Raw genomic sequence first — 12,895 nt, 5'->3', positions numbered from 1 at the left:
AGACAGAGACAAGGTGACCACAACATCTCTATTTACATGATCAAAATGGGTTGCTGTGCCCATTATGAGAGGTTCCCACCATCCCTGTGCTGAGTTCCCAGGTCTGTACACCTGCTGTGCCAAATATGAGGGGTTATCGCCATCCCTGTGTTCAGTTCCCAGGTCTGTACACCTGATGCACGCATTATGAGAGGTTCCCGCCATCCATGTGCTGAGTTCCCAGGTCTTTACACCTGCTGTGCCCATTATGAGGGGTTCCCACCATCCCTGTGCTGAGTTCCCGGCTCTGTACATCTGCTGCACCCATTATGAGAGGTTCCCACCATCCCTGTGCTGAGTTCCCTGGTCTGTACATCTGCTGTGCCAAATATGAGGAGTTCCTACCATCCCTGTGTTGAGTTCCCGGGTCTGTACACCTGCTGTGTAAAATATGAGGGGTTCCCACAATCCCTGTGCTGAGTTTCCAGGTCTGTACACCTGACTTGCCCATTATGAGGGGTTGTCACCATCCTTGCACTGAGTTCTTAGCTCTGCAGAGCTGCTGTGCCCATTATGAGAGGTTCCCATCATTGTTGCACTGAGATCCTGGGTCTGTACACCCGCTCTGCCTATTATGAGGGGTTCCCACCATCCCTGTGCTGAGTTCCCGGATCTGTACACCTTTTGTGCCCATTATGAGGGATTCCCACCATCCCTGTGCTGAGTTCCAGGATCAGTACAGCTGCTGTGCCCATTATGAGGGGTTCCCACCATCCCTGTGCTGAGTTCCAAGATCTGTACACCTTCTGTGCCCATTATGAGGAATTTCCACCATCCCTGTGCCGAGTTCCCGGGTCTGCAGACAGACAGGAGGGGGCGGAGACAGGACCAGCCACCCTGCACAAGGAAAGGGGGCAGCAGCGAGCAGTCTTTTTTTACAGGAAGTCTCACACTGGATTACAGATCTGGAAGAAAAACACAAAGCACCCAAGGTTCAAGAAGAATACAAATGAGGAATGGATTTAGATTATATTTACTGATCCTGGAGTTGAGCTTCAATGTAAAGACTGAAGAGGCGGGGTCTCCATAATAATCCATTACAATATGAAAGTAAGATTTTGGTAAATTATAGATTAAAAAAAGGGGAAAGAACATCGTTTTACCTGTTTGTAGGTTAGCAGGAGGAGGAAGAACCCAGAGACAAGGAGTGCCATCATTGGTCAGAGGGACACCTGTAAAAAACCCCAAAAAATTAAATCAGTGCCATCATCCAATCAGATAAGAGACAGGGAGGGACACTAGCCACACAAGGGAGGGTAATGCAAAACCAAACTTAATTTTGACTGGAAGCAGAGGCCAGGACACCCCTGCCAAAATCAGCAGTAGTCAAGGCCGCAGGTTCTATACAATAATGAGCCATGAAGGTATGGACAGAAGACCATGTAGCCACTTTGTAGATTGTTTCCGGGGAAACTCAGCCCACTGCTGCCCATGAGGTTGAAACCCCTCTAGTGGAATGAACTGTGACCCCCTCAGGCACAGGCACCCCTCTCGTCCCCAATGTAGCGATTACTGTACTAGAAGCTCTCGAGCCTTTCCATGCACCGTTAGGGATGGTGAAAAGATGATCTGACTTCCTGAGCTTGGAAGTAGCATCCACATAGTCTCTCAATGAGTGCCCAACTTCCAATGGACTTGGGTCCTGGGAATTTTTCGAAAGGAGCATTGGGAGAGTAATATCTTGCGTCATGTGAAACCTGGAGGCAACTTTGGGTACGAATCCTAGAATTGGTCTAAGCAAGATCCTATCCGAAAAGAACAAAAGAAAGGGTTCTTTAACCATTTCAATACCGGGCAATTTTACACCTTCCTGCCCAGGCCATTTTTCAGGTTTCAGCGCTCTCACACTTTGAATGACAATTGCGCGGTCATAAAACATTGTACTAAAACTAAAATTTTATCATTTTCTTCACACAACTAGAGCTTTCTTTTGCTGGTATTTAATCACCGCTGGGGTGTTTATTTTTTGCTAAATTAACAAAAAAAGACTGAAAATTTTTTTTCTTTGTTTTTGTTATAAACGTTTACAAATAAATAATTGTTCTTCATAAATTTAGGCCGAGATGTATTCTGCTACATGTCTTTGGTGAAAATAACCCAAATTAGGATGTATTTTTTAGTCTGTAGGAAAGTTATAGAGTTCACAAACTATGGTATAGATCTGAATATTGATCAATCCTGAAGTACTGACAGCCAATCTAATTTCTTGAGGTCCAAGAATGTCAGAATAGTACAGATATCCCCCAAATGTCAGAACAGTACAGATATCCCCCAAATGTCAGGACAGTACAGATATCCCCCAAATGTCAGGACAGTACAGATATCCCCCAAATGTCAGGACAGTACAGATATCCCCTAAATGTCAGGACAGTACAGATATCCCCCAAATTACCCCTTTTTGCAAAGTAGACAGTCCGACGTATTTCATAAGAGGCATGGCGTGTTTTTTGAAGTTGTATTTTTTTTGTCATAATTTTTCGGAAAATGAAAAAAATTATTTTCACTATTTTTTTTTTTTTTACATACTGTCACCAGTGCAGTACAGCGTCATCATATAACTGGCATGGCGGTGAACAGGGAAACTGACTGGTGACCGTATGAAAAAAAAAAAAAAATTTTTTTTAATTTTTTTATTTTTAATTTTTTATTAATTTTTTATAATTTTTTTAAAGATTTTTTTTCATATTTTACTATGACCAAAGTAGTACAATGTTACCATACGACTCACTGTCAGCCTGACCTACTCTGACCTACAAAGCCATTCACAATGCCGCCCCAAACTACCTAACCGACCTGATACCCAAATACCACCCTACCCGTACCCTTCGCTCCTCACAGGACCTCCTACTCTCTAGCTCCCTGGTCTCCTCCTCCCACGCCCGATTGCAGGATTTCTCCAGGACTTCCCCCATACTCTGGAACTCCCTACCCCAATCCATCCAACTGTCACCTACCCTCTTCACCTTCAGGCGCACCCTGAAAACCCACCTCTTCAGGGAAGCCTACCCCACCCTCAAATAACAACTGACCTCCTCCACTCCTCCCACCACTCCATCCCTCACAGCCATTAACTCCTGTACCACTTTCCCCTCCCTCCTAGATTGTAAGCTCGAAAGAGCAGGGCCCTCGAACCCCTCGTGTATTGTATTGTTACTGTCTTGTCTCATGTTCTGTCCCCCTTGCTATTGTACAGCGCTAAGCAAACCCTTTGGCGCTATATAAATACTGAATAATAATAATAAAATTCCCATAAAACATCCTGCTTTTCTCTTGCCAAAGGTAATTTTGTCGGGGCAAAGATTCTGCGGGGATGCCTCAGGAACTTCCAAGTATGGCCGAACCGGATGGTGGAAATTACTCAAGGCTCCTTTACCTCAGGTGCCCACACCTGACGGAACTTGAATAATCTGGCTCCCACGTGACAAGTGTGAGCCAGCAGATAGTCAAAAAGACTTCAGGGACTCCTGTCCCAGAGACGAAGTTGGTCTCTTCGACTTGCAGTATGCAGCAATGTTAGACCATCGATGACGACATTCTCTCCCTGGCCTGTAAGACTTAGGATCTCTACCTCTGGTCCTTGGCAAATTTTTGTATGCTGCACTTCTGTGAACCAGCCTATGATCCTGGGGAATAAACCCCGACTTCCCCCCCCCCCCCGTGGGTGGGGCGATGGCAGCGTCTAATTTGTTTCCAAACAGGTACTCCCCTTCAAATGGTATCTTACACCATCCTTGTTTGGAGGCTGCTGGGTCCACCACCGAGGGCCTAAGCCATAGGGCTCTTCTGTCTGTTACTGCATTAAGCATGATCCTGGCCAACATCTTAATTAGGTCAATGGATGCCTCTATCATAAAAGTTGTTAGCTTCAAAATTGGCAAAGGAGGCCAAGACCTTGACTTTTCTCAGGTCACTTCCCACTGCCACTTCTGACCCCAAGACTCCATGGCCTTAGAAATAGCTCCCAAAGCCATAGAAGGTCTACACGCCCCACCAGCAAGTGTGTAAATCTTTTTAAGATCCACATCCACTCTTTTATCCAACAGGTCCTTGAATGTTCCTGTGTCATCTAGTGGAAGGGTTAGGTGTCTAGCAAGGCGCATAAGTGCTGCATCCACCACCAGAGGCTCCTCATAACTCTTAATACTCTCAGACTTGAAGGGGTATAGCTTTGCGAGCCGATTCCTAAAAGTGATTCTCATATCTGCTTGGTTCCACTAATCAGTAATTATGTCCTGAATTTCTTCCATGAATGGGAAATTCATCCCCTCCTTTTTCATTTTTGTTGAAAACGTCCTCTGCTTCTTCTGAGGTTCTTTCCAAAGCAAAGCCGGCCTAATCTCTTTCACGAAAGGCTGAACCAATGCAAAATCAATATCATCATAACGGCCCTCATCCTCCTCTGAGGAAACAGCGTCTCAGGCCGAAGGTTCCTGAGCCTCTTGAATCGCCTGGCTAGCTGGCGGCATCTGTGGAGACAAGGAGCACGAGGTGGACAGAACTGGGGCGGCGAAGGCTGCAATGCAAACGCCTTTAGCGTCTCCTCAAATGCCTGCTTCATTAGCGATACCATCTCCACCTTATCGGGTTCTGTGTGTTTGGTTGCTCTTTTAAAGCAAGTCTCACAAGCCGTCTTGCCCGGCATGGCTCTTATAGGGCATGCCCAGCATCTTCCTGGTCTGGGCTGGCAATTATGCAAATCTCTGTTGTATCGTGATGGGGAGTACTGACCCCTAAAGGCTCAACAGGAACATGAGGCCTCTATCCTTCTCCGGAAATGTCAATCCTCTCTTGCAGATGACCGCCTCCTACACCTTTCTGAGTTTATTCTTTCTGATCATTGGGAAGGATCATGACAGAGACCCGAGGAGCTGGGTCAGCACAGACAAAAAAAAAATGAATATGTGCCTCTGGCGACGTCTCCGCTACCTTCTCTGAGAACGCTGGTCTTTAGAGGGGGTAGGCATGTTATCACTGCTATAAAAAGACAAAACCAAGAGCATGAGGCAGAGCAATACAGCAGATAGAACCATAGGAGCACAGCCTTGCAGGTGCAATGCATACCTGCAGGAGAGAAAGGGAATAGCAGGCGCAGGCAGACTGCAGGGGCACAGTCACATAGGATGCCAGATGCTTCATCCAAAAGCATCTTTAAATTTTGGCTCCCTTAACCCTGGGCCCGCCTCCCTTCTCCTGATTGGCCGAGCGGTCCCTCACATGCTCGGAGCGGGCTGCAGCGTGCACTCCATACTGGCCCCCACACACTAACCGAGTAGCACGGGTAAGAAGCAGGGAGACCAGCGCAGCTCCAATTAGCAGTGTCCACAACTCTCTATCCACCACTACCATCATTCCCAGCAGCCACCATGGAAGGATTTTATCCCTACCAGCGGCTGACAGGAAACCACCACAGGTGTAAATCGGGCACTGCCCGAGGGCCCAGGGTCAGTAGGGGGCCCCATGAGATGCCCCTGATACCTTTTTCATAGGCTTTTTTGAGTTTGGGCAAGGACACAGGGGTCCCATGATCCCCTATTGCCCGGGGGCCCCATGAGTTGTCAGTCTGCCCCTGGTACCACTCCATAGCCGGCAATACTTTACCACGGCCTGATGCCACCCCGAGGACCAGCAGCGGGGCTCCCTGGTCAAGCTGCTGTTAGCAAAAGGAATACAGGGACCGCATCCAACCATGAGAGCGATTCCGGATGGACAGCCAGCCATTAGACCAGCTAGGAGAGGAGACGTCACCTGTCCTGATTGCAGGAGGAAGAAAAAAGAATGCCTAGGCTGAGGTGGGTCAAACATTTATTGAGTTATGTCCTGATCAGGCAGGGGGTAGGTGGGGCCTCACCCCGGCTGTCCTGACATGCAGCCATCAGGAAAAAAAGTTTGTGCTATTGATTAAAAAGAAAAAAAAAAGAGCAAAAGAAAATACAAAAAAAATTAAATCAGCTGGATAAATTGCTCCACTGCTGCTAAAATAAAGCAATCCATGGACAAATAAAACAAAATCAGCTAAACAAACTGTTATACTGTTGCTAAAATAAAGTGAGCAAAGGACAAAACAAAAAATCTGCTAAAAAAAACACAAACAAAAAAAAAAAAACACGTTTGCACGATTGATTAAAAAAAAAAAAAAAAGCCGAGCAAAGGACAGAGCAAAAAAAATAAAATCAGCTAAACAAACTGTTACATCGTTGCTAAAATAAATCGAGCAAAGGACAAAACAAAAAAGTGAAATCAGCCAAAAATGTTTGCATTGTTGTAAAAAAAAAAAAAACACAAGCAAAGGGCAAAATAAAAAAAAAGATCAATCAGCTAAAAAAAAAACCCTGCTGCTCATTTTAAAGTGAGAGACAGGACAACAATTCTTCACCTTCCCCTCACCACCAAATGCTACTATGATGATTAGAAATTGTCCTCAAAAATTTCTCAGACTCCAACACATCCGGGAATGCTGACTTCTTGATCCCCTTGTTGACTTGAGTGATTCATCTCACTGACCCCTTATGTCATGTCCCTACAGGACACAGTGCAGACATGAAGTTGACGGATAGAACCACTGACTGTAATGGGGGGGGCAGAAAATCACCACTGCTGGAAGTATAGAATCCTAAGGAGGTTGATGGCTCTTTCACACTGCTCCATTTAGAAAAAAAGGGATTAAAAATGCATATGCGTTTTTTGCCACCGTGCGTTGCATTTTTTGATGTGTTCGCATTGCATTTTCACTGGAAAAACAACTTCCCACTGGCATTTTTCATTTGAAATTAATTGAAGGGGAGGTGCATTTTGGTTTCTTTTTTTTTTTACTGCACCAAACATGCACCAAAAATGCAGCAAGCAGGACTTTTAAAGGACCCTTTCACATTGATCAGTTGTTCAGTTTAAAAAAAAAGTGGAAGAAAAATACATGAAAAATGTATCAAGGATAAGTTCATCTTCGGGAGCATTTTACATATTCCACCAATTTTTAGGGTGGAAAATGTAACATGTTCCCGCTCCTGCTGTTGCTCCCTGATCCCCCCCTTCCTTGTGACAGCAGGTCAGAGATCTTCTCCCCACGCCCACTGTCACTATGTGAAAAAAGTGCAGCTATGCCGGGCTCCGCCCACACGGCCATATCATTCACGTACAGAGTTCTGTGAATGGGGGAACTACAAGTACCAACAGCCTTTGCAGATGTCGGCTTGTAGTTCTCAGTGAACAACCGTGGCGCTGTGGAGCTCTGAGGTAGTTCATCGAGTCTTCCTGTCAGACTGTCTGCTTGCTCAAGGGGGATGTACAGGCACACAGATACACTGACAGTGTGCAGGAGCTCTGCATGGCACAAGAGATCTGATGAACGCTGGTGCAATGTTTTCCAGGCTCCAAGGGAAAGGAAAAAAAATAATAAATGCACTTTTTTTACCCGCAAAAATATATGCATTCATTTTTTTTTTTTTTTTACAAAAAGGTGAACTTATCCCTTAACTCCCATGGAGCTCTTTACAACTGGTCAGTTGTGTTGAAGGTGCATTTTTAAAAGTCCTGCTTGCTACATGTTTGGTGCAATTACAAAAAAAAAAAAAAAAAAAAAAAAAAAAAAAAAGAAAAGCACTAGAAACACACCTCGCAGAAGTGCTTTGTCCAGTCCAGAGATAGAGGAAAGACGCCAACATAAATGCATAAAAATTGCATTTTTTCAAAGAAGCAGTGTGAAACAGCCCAAAAAGGCAACTGAACTGACCAGTGTGACGAGCCCCATGGGATTTAAAGGGGTGCATTTTTCTTCACTGAAAAACTGATGGTAGTGAAAGGACTATGAATCTATCCATTCAGTCACATCCGCCCCTTGGTGATTGCACGGACCGTCACTCGTAAGCAACTTTTTCCATGAATTCTCTTAGCAATTATTTTACAGGGTAGGTTGCCAGGTCTTTCCCCAATCCCCACCATGCAGGATCCCACATGGCCAGGGAGGAAACTAGGACAATTTAGACAGGATCCAATTAACCTACCAGCATGTCTTTGGAGTGTGGGAGGAAACAGGAGTACCTGGAGGAAACCCCCACACAAACACAGGGAGAACATGCAAACTCCATGCAGGAGGCACCATGGTCAGGAATCGAACCCATGACCCATTTACTGCAAGGCAGACGTGATAACCACTAAGCCACTGTGCCACCCAGACTATGAATAAGATCGTCTTTATTAAGATAAATAAATGAATAAACCTTTTTTTTATTATTTGGAGGTTTTTAGGTTTTGCATAGTTGTGCCTTGCCCCTATCATGCTCTCTAACCCACACCTACCTGCAGTACCCTCAGTTTCTTGGCAAGCAGGGGTGCCTTTTGCCACCTTTTCCTAAACTGGGCCACTAGTCTTGGCTTAGCTTTAGCAGAATGAATGGACTGGAGATTATCCCCGATCAGGGGCGGACTGACCACTTGGAAACTCGGGCACTGCCCGAGGGCCTGGGGTCAGTAGGGGGCCCCATGAGATGCCCCTAGTACCTTTTCATAGGCTTTTTTGAGTTTGGGCAAGGACACAGGGGCCCCATGATCCCCTATTGCCCAGGGGGTCCCATGAGTTGTCAGTCCGCCCCTGGCCAGTATGGTTCTCAGGGGAAAACAAATGACAAGGCGGCTTCATCCTGGGACAGATCAACCAATGGAAGCCATCCTAGGGCTGGAATATCTTTTGCTTTTAGTATTACTAACAAAGTATAGACAGAGGTGGTGGATTCCCTATTGGATCGCTTCACAATATTTCACCGTGATTGCCATACTTATATTCTTACAGACAATTTATAGCTCTTACTCCAATGATTTTTATGGACTTTATTTATTCTCACTGTTATGCTGCACTTTACTGTTTCACATTTATTGAATGATTTATTCAACATTTTTTATATTTGATTTATATATGCTGCACTTGACTGTTCCGCTGTTTTTTTTTTTTTTTTTCTCGCTATTTGTCAGATTGACTTTGCACTTTATTTTCACTATAATATCACTTATTGTAGCGCTGCACTATCTATATATTTATACAGTTCTACTGCCCTCTAGAAGTCTATATAGAGGTCTACTTCTGTGGCCAAGCCATAGCTGGTTGGTGCAAAACGCATCACTCGGCAATGTTTGTGGAGAAGCATGGGCTGAGCTCGTTTCTCATTTCTATCTCACACGGGCTGACTGGGAGAGCGGCGTCCATTCCACCCTATTACCGGTCACTTTCTGGATAAATGTAGCAGGATGATGGCACCCCGTCTCCAAAGGAACTAGGGGAGAATCTCCTCTATACCTTAGAGCAGTGCTCCAACCTTCTTATTTAGGTCAATCACAGGGGTCACCTGATTGGCTGGTCCTTCCCACCCCCTGGGCATGAGGACTCTTTTAAAAGGGATAGAAGGGGGTTAAGGATTCTGCATAAATAAAAATAAAAAAGGATTCCCTATACATATATAAAAACAAAAATAAATTCCCTACAAATAAAAATAATAATAGATTTCCATTAAATATATAAAAATAAATTCCCTATAAATAAAATATATATATATATTTATTAATAATAATAAAATATAGATTTCTTATAAATTTATAAAAAATAAATACCATATCTCTCCATTCAGTCGTATCCAACCCTTGGCGATTGCATGGACCGTCACTCTTTTTCCATGAATTCTCTTAGCAATTATTTTACAGGGTAGGTTGCCAGGTCTTTCCCCAATTCCTACCATGCAGGAGATCCCACATGGCCAGGGATGAAACTAGGACAATTTAGACAGGAATCAATTAACCTACCAGCATGTCTTTGGAGTGTGGGAGGAAACCGGAGTACTCGGAGAAAATCCACACAAGTATAGGGAGAACATGCAAACTCCATGCAGGAGGCACCATGGTTGGGAATTGAACCTATGACCCATTTACTGCACGGCAGTCATGCTAACCACTAAGCCACTGTGCCGCCCAGATACCATATAAATCTATAAAAATAACAATAGATTCTCTAAAAATACCGTATTTTTCACTCCATAAGATGCACTTTTTTCCCCCAAAAAAAGGGGGGAAAATGTTAGTGTGTCTTATGAAGCGAATACCGGTCCGGTATTTCCACTGCCGCCGTGTCAGAATACCGGGCCGGCCGCTCAGCTCTGCGGCGGGACCTTATGGAGATGACTGCTGACCTTTGGGGGGGGGGGGGGGAGCGGGTGCCTGAATTTGACAGGTACCCGCTCTTACTTCCGCTGAGTTGTTCTTTGACCTTACCTGTTCCTCTATCCAGCCGCGCGCTGTCTTCCCGGCTTCTGTAGTGTCAGCGCTCGGCTTGACAGCCGGGTGCCAAGTGCGCATGCGCAAGAAGCGGTGCTTTTTGTGAATGGTAAGGTGGTACCTGGGACACATGACAGATCCCAGAAGCCGCCGGACCAATCACAAAGCGCAAGTGTTTCTCGACCATGCGCACTGGGCACCCGGCTGTCATGCCGAGCGCCCACACTACAGAAGCCGGGAAGACAGCGCGCGGCTGGATAGAGGAACAGGTAAGATCAAAGAACAACTCCGCGGAAGTAAGAGCGGGTACCTGTCAAATTCAGGTACCCGCTCCCCACCTCCCCAAAGGTCAGCAGTCATCTCCTGTACTGTCCGCAGTCTCTGGTCATCCCTGTGCGGTCCGCAGTCTCTGGTCATCCCTGTACTGTGTCCGCAGTCTCTGGTCATCCCCTGTACTGTGTCCGCAGTCTCTGGTCATCCCCTGTACTGTGTCCGCAGTCTCTGGTCATCCCCTGTACTGTGTCCGCAGTCTCTGGTCATCCCCTGTACTGTGTCCGCAGTCTCTGGTCATCCCCTGTACTGTGTCCGCAGTCTCTGGTCATCCCCTGTACTGTGTCCGCAGTCTCTGGTCATCCCCTGTACTGTGTCCGCAGTCTCTGGTCATCCCCTGTACTGTGTCCGCAGTCTCTGGTCATCCCCTGTACTGTGTCCGCAGTCTCTGGTCATCCCCTGTACTGTGTCCGCAGTCTCTGGTCATCCCCTGTACTGTGTCCGCAGTCTCTGGTCATCCCCTGTACTGTGTCCGCAGTCTCTGGTCATCCCCTGTACTGTGTCCGCAGTCTCTGGTCATCCCCTGTACTGTGTCCGCAGTCTCTGGTCATCCCCTGTACTGTGTCCGCAGTCTCTGGTCATCCCCTGTACTGTGTCCGCAGTCTCTGGTCATCCCCTGTACTGTGTCCGCAGTCTCTGGTCATCCCCTGTACTGTGTCCGCAGTCTCTGGTCATCCCCTGTACTGTGTCCGCAGTCTCTGGTCATCTCCTGTACTGTGTCCGCAGTCTCTGGTCATCTCCTGTACTGTGTCCGCAGTCTCTGGTCATCTCCTGTACTGTGTCCGCAGTCTCTGGTCATCTCCTGTACTGTGTCCGCAGTCTCTGGTCATCTCCTGTACTGTGTCCGCAGTCTCTGGTCATCTCCTGTACTGTGTCCGCAGTCTCTGGTCATCTCCTGTACTGTGTCCGCAGTCTCTGGTCATCTCCTGTACTGTGTCCGCAGTCTCTGGTCATCTCCTGTACTGTGTCCGCAGTCTCTGGTCATCTCCTGTACTGTGTCCGCAGTCTCTGGTCATCTCCTGTACTGTGTCCGCAGTCTCTGGTCATCTCCTGTACTGTGTCCGCAGTCTCTGGTCATCTCCTGTACTGTGTCCGCAGTCTCTGGTCATCTCCTGTACTGTGTCCGCAGTCTCTGGTCATCTCCTGTACTGTGTCCGCAGTCTCTGGTCATCTCCTGTACTGTGTCCGCAGTCTCTGGTCATCTCCTGTACTGTGTCCGCAGTCTCTGGTCATCCCTGTGCTGTCCGCAGTCTCTGGTCATCTCCTGTCGGCAGTCCATTAGTTCAGAATTTTTTTTTCCTGTTTTCTGCCTCTAAAACCTAGGTGCGTCTTATGGTCAGGTGCATCTTATGGAGCGAAAAATACGGTATATAAAAATAGATTCCCTATAAATATATAAAAATAGATTCTCTATAAATAAATTTATAAAAAATAATATATTCACTATAAATATGTAAAAATGGATTCCCTATAAATCTCTAAAAATAATAATAGATTTCCTATAAATATATATAAAAAAATAGATTCCATATAAATATATATATAAAAAAATAGATTCCCTATAAATAAATAAAAATAGATTCTCTATAAATAAATGTAAAAAAATAATATATTCACTATAAATATGTTAAAACGGATTCCCTATAAATCTCTTAAAATAATAATAGATTCCCTATAAATATATATATATATATATATATATATAAAAAAAACAGATTCCCTATAAATAAATAAAAATAGATTCTCTATAAATATATAAAAAAAAATAGATTCCATATAAATAAATAAAAATAGATTGCCTTGTTTAGTGGACAAACATGAACATTGAAAAAGTCAGAGGGCGTGAGGAGAGAGGAAGGAAGAGTGAAGAATGACTGGGGGGGGGGTCAGGTCAGGCAGGGAGGGGGGCACATAAGAATGGGGACTTTTGTCTCTCTCACCTGGTGGGCACAGCCAGGGCCCCCCAATCTGACTTTCCTGTTGCAGAGACGAGCTGTAAATAACAATGGATGAACTTTCTTCCTGCGTTCTATTTATAGGAGCAGCTGTCCCAGAGAGACACGGGACCCAGCAGCAGAAATTGTGACATTTTACATTGCGACAGAACACTGAGCTCTCCTTTCCTCTCCTCTGACTTCCTTTGTGGAATCTGATCAGCTGAGCTGTGCTGAATCAGGTAGATTTCAGGGTGGGAAGGTCAGACATGTAAATCCGGGCGTGTCTGGGGACCATGAAAACATAAATAACTCATTATACTCATAATAATATGATATAA

The 12,895-nt window shown here is 45.4% G+C and overlaps 1 protein-coding gene across 2 annotated transcripts in view; it reads right to left on the bottom strand.

Annotated features, from left to right (window-relative positions):
• Window positions 1-12,684, bottom strand: part of LOC149442247 (ecto-ADP-ribosyltransferase 5-like) — a 37,483-nt gene extending 24,799 nt beyond the window's left edge. For both annotated transcript variants that reach the window (XM_089656313.1, XM_089656314.1), the window contains exons 1-2: window positions 12,561-12,684; window positions 1,143-1,211 (exon numbers count right to left, since the gene is read on the bottom strand). In XM_089656313.1, coding sequence (XP_089512439.1) covers window positions 1,143-1,196 — 54 coding nt within the window. In that variant the 5' untranslated portion in view covers window positions 1,197-1,211; window positions 12,561-12,684. The remainder of the gene's footprint in view (window positions 1-1,142; window positions 1,212-12,560) is intronic.
• Between the last annotated feature and the right edge of the window lie 211 nt (window positions 12,685-12,895).

This window comes from Staurois parvus, unplaced genomic scaffold, assembly GCF_062004578.1.
Source record: "Staurois parvus isolate SC_StPar_1 unplaced genomic scaffold, SC_StPar_1.0 ptg000897l, whole genome shotgun sequence".
Lineage (NCBI taxonomy): Eukaryota > Metazoa > Chordata > Amphibia > Anura > Ranidae > Staurois > Staurois parvus.
The sequence above is the reverse complement of the archived record's forward strand: the minus strand, read 5'-3'. Positions and strand labels throughout refer to the sequence as shown.